We start from the raw sequence: 12426 nt of genomic DNA, 5'->3' as shown, positions 1-12426 counted from the left end.
GATTCTCATTTTTACGAACCGATATCGATTCTTAAATCTCAAGAATCGATTAGTCATCCTGTTTTCATTTGATGAATGAATGGAACATAGTGCGCATCCCATCCAATAATTCGCAATAATCTTTGTGCTTTGTTACTATTAATACTAAATAAAGTCTCAAATTTCAAATTACGTCCATTTTCTTATGAAATTCAAAAACATAAATACCGTTTTAGCGCTGTGGCGTGAGATCGCTCTGGCTCAGCTCGAAAGAAGCAGCAGCGCGGAGCGCACATGATCTCCTCTTCCGCCTTAATAATACCAGTTACAGCGCGAAATAAACATGAATGAACGTCTGAAAGTGTGTTAAAAGATAGAGTACAACTTATCGAAATCCGTATCATGTCACATGGAATCGCTCAATCAGTGTTTCAACCGTGGAAAGACGTCAGTAAAACAACTTGTAAACAATGTAACGTCACATTTACCTCAGAAAAACCATATGTGACCATAAACTCGTTAGTAAGCTAGAAAATTAACTCTAAAGAGGAGCATTTTGCTAAATATATGCACCATATTACATATTCATTATAATTTGTAATGTTCTTTGATATTTAATGCATGTTTGAATAAATCTGGCAAGTTTTTATGACAGCCACCATTTAAATGTTTATATTTCATATAACTTTATTATTATAAAAATAAATAAAAGTGTAATTTAAGTGTTTGTATAGCTACAAATCAGTTCATTTTTACCTTGAATATTATAGTAGGCAACAACTGACTCCCATAGTTTACAGCATTAGTTAAGAGATTTGTTTTCCTTGAGAAAATTTGCCATGTATTGTACCTGATATCCAAAATAATCAATATTGAATCGAATCGGAATCAAATTGTGAAATTTGTCAATACCCAGCCCTAGTAATAACCATCTTATAACACCGTTATTACAGTCCATTAGCAGTTGAATGCACGTAGTGGCACACATCCTGTATGCCAGACGGTCATTTTTTTAGGACAGCACTGGCACTTTAGTATAGTGTGGTGGCGCCATGCCACTTGTCTTCTGTACTTTAGCTTTCACCCTTGGCTCTTTCATAAAAATTCTCTCATCTCACTCTCTCCTTCATTCAGTTTCTCATTCATTATCTCTCCCACTCACGCACACTCTCTTTCTCTGTCCTTCTCTCTCTCCTTCCCCATCTTTTTTTCTGCTGCTGGTTTGGCCTCCAGTGCAGCACACTGTGTGCTGGAGGATGTAGTTTGGAAATTTCCATGTATTTGCATGTCGGTGAAAGCGGTGTGATAAATCATAATCTTCCGAATTAAAGACAAAGCAGTGAATCAAACCTTTCATTCCTTCGTTAAATGAGCTGTGATTTAAAACGCTGTTAATATACAGCGATTATTTACACTGCCTTCATAATACACGGTGCCATCCCGCCCGTGACTCCCCATCCCCCTTGTCTTTCTTTTGATATTCTATTCCTTTTTAAACAGTGCTCTGTGATCATTTCTCCCTATGTCCTCTCTGCTTCTGAAGGGTATCTGCTTGACACCTGACTTCCTGCTATCAGCAAATCTTTACTTTGCTGAAGTCTCCAGACCAGAGTCCATACGTCAGTCAGTCCGTCACATTCACTACGGTCTAGTGTGGAACGAGTCCTTGAATCTCCGTACAAGGCAAACGAGAGAGGGAAAGAAAATCTTTAACGTGAAAGTAGGAGTCAGATATGGGAACGTCTGTGTGACACGGAGAGAGAGAGTAGGAGAGAGTGTCAGATAAGGCCCCCCGGTTCTCTTTTTCTTTCTCTGCACTTGTGCGCGGATAACACAGGCCTTCCGATAAGTGTGCACGAGCTTCATCAGTTCTCAGGATCGATAGCTGAAATCGATGTGTCATTTCCCTCCCTGTGTTTGTCAAACACTGCTCTTTCTTATTTGTGTATGCTAGATGACATGTCTGTATGTTATCAGAGGGCATGCGATTGAAAGTAAGAGGCGAATTTACATCAAACCAACAAGTTACTTCATTCAAGCTACACCTTCTGCATGTAAAACAAAAGCATGCAACGCAGCTCATATGGTTTGAAACAGGTGCCATGCATTTTATGCTACACCAGTGCTAAGCGTTAGCTTACTGTAGCATACCATCAGTGACACTGGTTCATTAGTTTTACATGGTAATTACAAGCTCACATACTAATTAGGGTTACAGTCATAGAATACAGACAGTGTTATTGGAGATTTGTTCCGTGAGATTATCCTAAAGCGTTCAGTATTGGCTTAACTCTAGACTTGTGATTTCAGAAAGAGTTTGAAGGTCTTGCTGTTGTTGGCTTATAATGACCTTCTGGAGATGTTATGATCTCAGCTAACCTGGATGGGTTAAATGCAAAGGACAAATTCCGAGTATGGGTAATCACTCTCTCTCTCTCTCTGTCATATTCTTGTGATATTGAGTTGTACGGTCCAGATGATAAAGCCCAAGGGAGGTGTAGTATTTTTATTACGGTTGTTCTGTGATGAAATTGTCCTGTGAGCGCTTTTTAGCAGTTTATGGAAAGTTATATGGGGTTTAAAATAGTGGTTTACATGTCTGTTCCTCTCCTGTTTTATTCCTTTAACATTTATTTAATGTTCTCAACTAATTGCTTAAAGGAATCCAGTCAGACATATTTCTTAAGATTTGATGATAATCAAATCTTTCTTGCATTCAAAAACTGTTAGATGAGTGCAGGGATGACTTAAATTGGATTATTCCTAACTTGATACGCCATCATAAAAAACGTAGCACTCGTGAGTCGTGACAGAACACAAACTAAAACGGCTAAAAACAAAAGATTATTTCAGCTCAACTACAGTAAGTTGGTTTGCAATCACGCACTTATTGGCCACCCCATGTCCAGTCATATCCCATCATGCCTTGCTCCTGACAGCTCTATAACCACTTAACCAGCAAAAGTTAGCTGCGCTTAGAATGGGGATTTTTCTGCTCCTCTAGTATCAAATACACACTCATCCACACAAACGGGCCGGGACACATGCTGAATGACACGCATCGCTGCCTAAAAACCCCATTTCATTCCTGTGCCCTGTGGATTGAACACAGGCTTGATGTGGGACAGAGAAGCCATTTCAGCTACAGTGTCTTTCTGTTGTTTAATCTCTGTACTGAGATGATCAAAGTCCAAACTGTTCTCTTCGAATGCTGTGCGGCTGTGTCCATGAACGCTTTGATTTTCAAGCTGCCTGTATTACTGGGGTATTATAGTGTGTTTCGAAGAACACCACAAATATGATCACTGTCCCATCATTTCATGCCGAGAGACTCAGTTGCAGTCTGCAGATTGGTAAAACAACCACCTGAACCCGTAAAAGTGAGGAGTAACAGAAGTAACTCACACAAGTGGAAAATGTGTGTATTTTTAGCTGATTCTGATATGATGATGATTTAGGCTAATATGATTTAATGCAGCATTAGAGCAATAAAGCATCCATGTATGAGAAAAAGTGCAGACATGATTGATCTTTAATGATCACGTTCTCTCTTCTCTTTTCGCAGCTTATTGTACTAAAATGTTCCAATACACACCAAATCATGTGTACGCAATCAATCATATTGTACACCCCTACTACCACAAAATACAATATGCATTAAGATAATACTAATAATTGGAAACTGATCATTGGATATCTTGATTTAATGCACAGCTCTTATCAGTGCACTCTAATATCTGTGAATCTGTAATCTTGAAATGTTGCTGAATTGTCCTATATGATCGTATCAGCACAGCTCTAATGTTGGCTTCTTTGAAGCAGCACAAGAGTCTTGGCCCCTTTGCTGTGTGAAAACTGCTGATGGTGGTGTGTGAGAGTGTGGCACGTAAGGTGCTGTGTTGCATGTCATGGGGCGTCGAACGCTTGATGGATGGAGGCTGCGTTAGCTGCACTTTTCTCTGCTGTCCAGATGTACCTCGCCGTCTCTTCTCTTCACGTGTGTCCGACCTAAAGCACTGAAGAATCACCTGCTCTTCAGCCAGCCAACTAACCCCCTCTAAATAATAACAGCCCCTGCACACAAACACACCACTAAAAGAGCACACATTACACTTTTTAACGTCTGCCATATTTGTGCATTAAATCCTCTGCTGTGATCTCATCCTTACCTGGTTCTACCTTTCCAGCTTTCTAATGTTACTGGAAATGAGGAGAATCCCCACTCTCTGACTCATCTATGCCTCAATCCTTGCTATGGCAGAAATGGTCAATATGTTTAGTGTTGTGCAGGCCTGTGCCTGTGATACAGATATTTGTGGGCCGCAGGAAAAGAAAGAGCTTGAGAGACAGGCCGTCTAGTGGCTAGAACCACCCACACTTTCACTTATTATTGAATACACACTCTACAAGAACATGGCACTGATCGCTACCCTTATGATCAGAGAACAGCTCAACAAGATGAAGGCCTGTTAAAACATCTTCTAAACAAGATGCACTTACTGTGATTGACTGATGTAGATTCAGCACAGCATCAATCTTGGAAAACAATCTCTGTCCTCCATAACGTAATGTGTGTCATTTATCTAATGTTTAAGATGTTCAATGATATGTTAAAGGAGTTAGGACAACATTAGGCCCTGCTCTGTCTAAATGCACCTCTCCTTTTTTTGTCATAGGTGACTGAATATCTGAATGGCCAGGAATCTGCCAAGAGTGCCAGGGTAAGATCATCTTTATTACATTCCTCTGAAATGCTTGATTCTGATTGGTCAATCACAGCGGAAAAAGAAAAATGCATCACTATTAATTGCACACTTCTCGTAAAATTAAGCATGCACTATTTATCTTGTTTAATACGTTCATTTTGTCATCATTTGCTATATCCAGCAAAGTAAACCCTTAAATTGAAGGGTGATTCTCACAAAACTATTTTCTTTCCAAAAAAAAAGGACACTTAGTGAAAACAACTAAATACCAAATGATATGAATCCATAATTCATACATTTATGCTCACCATTTAAAAAAAACATTACAGAAAACTTTTCAGAATCCACAGTGTATATAGTATGTGTACGTTGCAACAGCAAAGAGCTTGTTTACATTTTTGAGATTTCACACACAGGGCTCGCGCTCTTCAGAAACTATCACAGAATATGACACAGCTCGTGTTTTAAACTGAAACACACTGGAATGAATAATTCTCTGAAAACTCCATGTGAGTCTCTAGTCTATTCTCTCTTTACATAAGCAATGTTTTGAACTGATTGTTTGAATGAAGTCACTTACTGGATCATTGGACTAAAAACTTTCCAACTTAAAATGATCTGATTGCAAACAGAGAAGTGAAATCTGGTTAGAAGAATAGAAATGTCCACCTACCAGGGTTACAGGTGTTGCGGCATTGTAGATGCTGTGTGATAAACTCCCTACTTCTAAAAGATCATCTAACTGTGTGACGTTATGTTAATGACGCAATTTCACGTGCTTCAGTTTGCAGTTCAATTATTTTAACACGTGAAGGATTTTAAATGAATGGCATGCATTTTTTACCTGTAGCATAACCTATAACTGCAGCATGGTTCACATCAAACACAGTCTTTTGGCTCAAACATAGCTCCATATGACAGGCCGACTCAAGCAGAAGAGAGAACCATGCCAACCCAAGAGCTTTGATGATGATATCCCTTCTAACGACGGCGCTAATTATCATAGATTCTCTCCGAGTTAACAGCCACACACACATCGACCACAGAAATGGAGAAAAAAGATAAAAGCCTGTATGACATACAAAATGATTTCCCGTCGTCACTAAGAATCTCTGAAGCCGAAACCATCCACCATCACGTAAATGAAACATTTCACTGGGTTATGTTTCAAACCCGATGTGAGAAAGAAGGGCTGCGATGAAATTTGTTGGATGTAAAGACTTCACGCGTGACTGGATGTGAAGGGACTGGAGTTAAAGAGGACCGTAAACGACCGTTCGCCTCGTTATTACTGAGGTGTGATGATGTTACAGACCAGCTCGTGTTTTAATGATCCTGTCTACATGCTGTGCCTCAGTCTGACAGATACATGAGCACAAATGCTTATCAGGACTTAATGATGGTGGATCAGTGCTGTCAAATGACTTAAAGCCTCATTTTGCAGCTTATTAATGTTTCATTTAAGTTATTTAGGATTTAGGGTGGGTTTCACCAATTTTTTTCAACACAATTGCTTTACCCTACGTGTCCACTGGTGCAGAAGAAGCCCGTTCAAAAACAGCAAAGATCTGCTGATTTGAGGGTTTGTTTTCCTTATTCCTTCCTTTCAATATGCGGTCTCTAAAATTCTCGTATATGCACAATTGCGGTTGGAAACTATTTTGTCACAACCTAACTTTAGAGACGGCACTTTAGTGAAAGTGTCCAAACCGCAATTGAAATCTGAATTAAATTACACATGTAATTATGAGATTTAAGTATTGAGTATTTCAATTCCACAATGACATGTACAGTTAAAGATATGTTTTAACTCGTGTTTCATGATTTATTTATTTTTTTTGCCTTTTATTTGCAGCTCAACATTTGGCGTTATGGAGATTTCCGTGATGACGACGCAGTTGAGTTTGGGTACCGCCGCTAAGTCATTGTCCCAAAGACCTTGTGGAAGACCGGATGCATTTGCAGAGAACACAAAAATCATGGGGAGAAAAAAACGCAAAAACATCCGAATGCTCTTTTTTTTTTCTAACGTTGAACATTTGCCTCTATCCATTTTTTATTTTTAGTTGTTGTTTTTTTTACTCTGTGCATATCCTCTCTTCTGCTCAAGGACTTTGTTTCTTATCATTTTCTTTCTTTTTTTTTAAAGCAAGTAGGCTACTGTAGCTGCTTTAAGTAGGACCAATTTATTTACCTTAATCTTAAATTTTGACATGATAGCCAAACATCTTGTTCATGTACATTTTTAGCCAATCACCAGCTGTCAAACACCATCATAGCAAACCTGATCTGCCCAATCAGATTTCTATATTTTGGGGCAAGATTTTTAAAGAAATGAGGGGATGCACAGAGCAACCATGAACTCAAAAGCTTGCTGAGAAATGCCTCCCTAATCATGAGATTCTATATATGGGATATATATATGGATATTTTGAAGGTAGATCAAAACTAACCAAGTGAACTGACTGAACGTATTTTTGTCTCTTTCTGATGTGATCTGAGTGTTCAGTGACATTTCTGGGCATTTGTGTAGGACGTGTGTTTTCTCTTTCTCTGTGGCAAAAGAACCGCTGCCAGCACCTTTACAAGCGTCTCTGGGCATCTTCCCTGTGAGGTTTACTCAACGGTCATCGTTTCTTCCTTTCCTGCTCTTGCCGCCATACGGAAGCAGTGTATGAATTTGTTTCTTTCTGAGGTAGACCCAGTCATTGTATTTAAATCTGATGAATAAAAATGAGCAAAGTGCCTTGTTGTCTGACTGGTTTTGAGGGATGTGGTTATGGTGAGCTCCTTTCTTTGACTATTTACAACATGGTATAGTCACTATAGTGTTTTTAATGTGCCTCTAAATGACACCAAACTATGTTACAATGGCAAAACACAGTAACAACAATGCTTAAACTGAGAAAAATAGTTTCTGGTACTTTCACTGATTTGATATTAATTTTCATAATTAATATGGACTTTATAATATGGTAAAGTATATAATAATTATAAAGTTGGAAATTTACAACACAAAGTTGTTAGTGAACTTTGTAAGTATCAAAGTTAATTGTTACTTACAATTTTAAGTAACAATTTGTCACCTATTATAACTACATACACTATTGTCCACACGGTGAGGTTTAGCTTTGGAAAGTCTTTTAGGCTATTTGATCAAAATTACAGTGAAAACAGTAATATTGTGAAATATTATTGCAATAAGAAAAAGAACTGGTCTCTTTTAATACATTTTAAGAATGTATTCCTGTGATGGCAATTTATGATGGTCATGTATCACAATGCAGACACCACGTGTTTTAAATTACATTTGTGCATTTGCAAATTGTGAAATGAATGAAATATGAACGCAACACAGACCAAAGACATGTAAATGAACCAAAAACGGGAAGATGAGACTAAAAAAGAACAGAATGCTCACGCAAACCTGTTTTTTCTCATCATGGTTTCGATGGTGCCCATTCCAGTTCGGTACAGGCATCAGAACCGTGTCTCTTCGCAGCAGATCGTTTGTGTGTGTGACGGAGAGGAAAATCGCCGGTTAATCGACGTGACAACACTGGTAATACCGGTATCACCGCCAGGGGGGGTCCCTCTTTTGCACCTCGCTTTAAAATCGCTAATTTGGAAGCTAAAGTAAAATGCGCACGGCCACACAGGAATTCATAACGGTGTGGAGCAAAGCGGGCGTTTTCAATTAATTCCTATAGAAGTAAGCCTCCATTGGAATGAACTGAAAACGCTCGCTCTGCGCCAGGGGACACGCGCGTGCTGTGCACATTTTACTTTCGCTTGCCAATTCGGGAGCAGAAATTGCTTGAATGGTGGGTTCATTATTATTCTTAATGAAAAACACAACAAAACAGTACATTGACAAACTTGTTTAAATGGTGCTTTTACATTTAGCTTCGAAACCAAATCTTCCGCCGTCATCTTGTCAGTCAAAAGTGAGTTGAAATGGGCGAAGTGAGGAGAAATCTGACTCCTGCCGCTGATCTGTGCCGCGACTCTTGTTCATCTCAAGCTAAACTGAGCAGATGCGTTTTAGTTTTGTATTGTATTGTCTGTTCTGGGCACCTTTACACATTTTAGCTCTCCACGAGTTCTCAGCTGATCAAAAACCATCATGTAGGTTATACGCACATACAACGAGCGCATTTATCCAAGTAGACAGCATTGTTTTGGAAGTTCGGTAAGCTCCGTCTCGAAATAGGCAATACGTCATAAAAGCCGACCGATCAGGTTGTGAACGTATCCCTATGCCTTTAGGTTCGGTGTTAAAAATGCCAATGTGAACGCTAAGCGAACCAGGGCTAACTGAACTACAAGTGTGAACACACCCAAAACAATGCAGACAACTTGTTTTAACCGCAATTGGTTTCAGAACAGTGAAACTTCCACTCAGTATGACAGCGGTGAGCATTGGGTCTCTAGCTGAAACTGCAGTAGATGAGTTGAGACTCACTTGAGAACTAGCCTGTGTTTGAGGCTTGAGCTGAATGGCCCTCATCTCTGCTGAAAACATCATCGCATCTGTTCTCCACTGCCCTAATGAACCATGAGCACCCTGGTTTTGCCCAGTGCAACTCAGGCTATTTATTAGCTCTGTGAGAAAGGGCTTTTATATGAGATCATGGTATAATGTAGTTCTCTAATGTTAGTTTATGACTTTTAGAACAGAGATTCGGCCCAGATTTCTGCCTCATTGCTGCACTGATGTGCTGCTTCAGCTTTATCTTGTCCCTTTATTAAGTCAAAACACTGGAAATCACTTCTCTTTTTTTCAGGTTAATGAGATCTAACTTTACATTCATATACACACATTTTTTAGCCTTTAACAGAAGGACATCGTGTCCTTTTCGTGTCAAATGAATACAGAACTTATCTCCATTTTAAATGTCCTGTCCTCAGTGAATCTAGTTATGTTCAGCTTGATTAGCTCAGTTCTTTGACCTCCCTAAACCTTTTATGTTCAATAATTTAAGGACTCAAACCTGTATATATATTCACTTAAATTGAGAAATATGTCGCTAGATATTCTGCAGAATGTGGTGCTTTTAACTGAAGCGAGGTGTAATTACTCAGATTAACATTAAGTAGGTTAAGTCGTAACGCAGCAGGTAGTGTTGTGGCGAACACAAAGATTATTCAGATTCTCATTCAAATCCACATTGTGTCCCAGTGCCCTTTTTCTTGTCATTAATTTCATGTCTCCGCTTCACTATACAATTATTAAAGGTGCAGTAAGCAATTTTTGAAAAACGCTGTTGAATGTGGATCAGATCGAGCACCACAACAAACTTGTAGCCAATCAGCAGTCGGGGGTGTGTTCACTCATGATGGAAGAGCTGAGGAAGAGGGAGATTTGAAGAAAGACTGTTGACATTACATTACATTACAAAATTGAATATCACTGGAAAAAGATGGTTATGATGAGGCATACTGCACCTTTAAAAGATAGAAAAAGCCCTTCCAAAATAATGTTTATGATGCTGCTTAAATTTTGAAAGTGTAAAGTTTTTGTCTTTTTTAAACGTCTACATTATTCATTTTGGCTAATACATTTTATATATATATATATATATATATATATATATAAAAAATTGGGATGATTTAGGAAAGCTGAAAGTTTTGTCCCAGTTGTTACAATTTCTACTCTTGTTTTTTTTTTTTTTTTTTTTAGGCAGGTGTTTAATGTTTGGTGTTTTAATTGTTAATTTTACCTTAAGATGTGCAGAATTTTTTAGCAGTAGCCCCTGTCCTTCCATATTTCTCCTTTCATCCTCATGTCTGTCAGACCCCGCTGCTGTTTTAACCTGTCTTTCATCATGGAATATGAACTATATGAGTGTCTTAGTGAGCCACAGTACACCTGAAATACATAGTGTCCTAAAACTACAAATAGATATATTATACACTCACCGGCCACTTTATTAGGTACACCTGTCCAACTGCTCGTTAACACTTAATTTCTAAGCAGCCAATCACATGGCGGCAACTCAGTGCATTTAGGCATGTAGACATGGTCAAGACAATCTCCTGCAGTTCAAACCGAGCATCAGTATGGGGAAGAAAGTTGATTTGAGTGACTTTGAACGTGGCATGATTGTTGGTGCCAGAAGGGCTGGTCTGAGTATTTCAGAAACTGCTAATCTACTGGGATTTTCACGCACAACCATCTCTAGGGTTTACAGAGAATGGTCCGAAAAAGAAAAAACATCCAGTGAGCGGCAGTTCTGTGGGCGGAAATGCCTTGTTGATGCCAGAGGTCAGAGGAGAATGGCCAGACTGGTTCGAGCTGATAGAAGGGCAACAGTGACTGAAATAACCACTCGTTACAACCGAGGTATGCAGCAAAGCATTTGTGAAGCCACAACACGCACAACCTTGAGGCGGATGGGCTACAACAGCAGAAGACTCCACCGGGTACCACTCATCTCCACTACAAATAGGAAAAAGAGGCTACAATTTGCAAGAGCTCACCAAAATTGAACAGTTGAAGACTGGAAAAATGTTGCCTGGTCTGATGAGTCTCGATTTCTGTTGAGACATTCAGATGTTAGAGTCAGAATTTGGCGTAAACAGAATGAGAACATGGAACCATCATGCCTTGTTACCACTGTGCAGGCTGGTGGTGGTGGTGTAATGGTGTGGGGGATGTTTTCCTGGCACACTTTAGGCCCCTTAGTGCCAATTGGGCATCGTTTAAATGCCACGGCCTACCTGAGCATTGTTTCTGACCATGTCCATCCCTTTATGGCCACCATGTACCCATCCTCTGATGGCTACTTCCACCATGTCACAAAGCTCTAATCATTTCAAATTGGTTTCTTGAACATGACAATGAGTTCACTGTACTAAAATGGCCTCCACAGTCACCAGATCTCAACCCAATAGAGCATCTTTGGGATGTGGTGGAACGGGAGATTCGCATCATGGATGTGCAGCCGACAAATCTGCGGCAACTGTGTGATGCCATCATGTCAATATGGACCAAACTCCCTGAGGAATGCTTCCAGCACCTTGTTGAATCTATGCCACGAAGAATTGAGGCAGTTCTGAAGGCAAAAGGGGGTCCAACCCGTTACTAGCATGGGGTACCTAATAAAGTGGCCGGTGAGTGTATATAGATATATTAATGTGTGTTGCACATGATCTGGCACAGTCAGAGTGCTTTGGTCCATCCATGTGGTTGTGTGACACTCACCTGCTTGCATCTCTTGTTTTCTCTCTTCTCCCTCTCATTCATGTGGACACTGGGTGTGAGATGGAACAAAAGAAGACGAATATGTCAATCTCAATAGGAAATAATATATAGCTGTGTGTATTCATAAGTTTATTCAAAAGTGTCATTTAATCAATGAAGTGACTTGAATTTCTCAGAGAAAGCTGTGTGGCTTCAGTAGAGTTGGGATATCGTGCACAAGTATAGACTACTTTTGTGGTTCTTTCTTGAAGTTTGAAATCTTCAGTTTTTGTTGCAGCTGCAATAGACAGTATATAGGAACTGTGCAGACTGCATTGATATAGTCACTTCTTTTGCTCAGTACTTTTAAAATGTTCTAATGTTTAAAATGAAATCCAGTGGAGATGTGCTCTTCACACTCAATATTTAAAAACTAGCTAAAAACCAGAGGTCAACATTTGTTTTTGTTACCTTCCAGCAAATTGTATTCTGGCAGATCTGCTCAGTTGCTCAGCTGCATTCATTTCTTGTTTGACATCAGCCAAAAGAGCAGAA

General features: G+C 39.4%; 1 protein-coding gene across 1 annotated transcript in view; it reads left to right on the top strand.

Annotated features, from left to right (window-relative positions):
* The window catches only part of snd1 (staphylococcal nuclease and tudor domain containing 1), a 184096-nt gene extending 176666 nt beyond the window's left edge, over positions 1 to 7430 (top strand). Inside the window, exons 23-24 of the mRNA XM_056237387.1 lie at positions 4656 to 4700; positions 6541 to 7430. Coding sequence (XP_056093362.1) covers positions 4656 to 4700; positions 6541 to 6606 — 111 coding nt within the window. The 3' untranslated portion in view covers positions 6607 to 7430. The remainder of the gene's footprint in view (positions 1 to 4655; positions 4701 to 6540) is intronic.
* Positions 7431 to 12426: the final 4996 nt, after the last annotated feature.

The sequence above is a fragment of the Rhinichthys klamathensis genome, unplaced genomic scaffold (genome assembly GCF_029890125.1).
Source record: "Rhinichthys klamathensis goyatoka isolate OS25496 unplaced genomic scaffold, OSU_Roscu_1.1 h1tg000485l_1, whole genome shotgun sequence".
Classification (NCBI taxonomy): Eukaryota; Metazoa; Chordata; class Actinopteri; order Cypriniformes; family Leuciscidae; genus Rhinichthys; species Rhinichthys klamathensis.
Note: the sequence above shows the minus strand (reverse complement) of the source record. Positions and strands in the feature narration are given on the sequence as shown.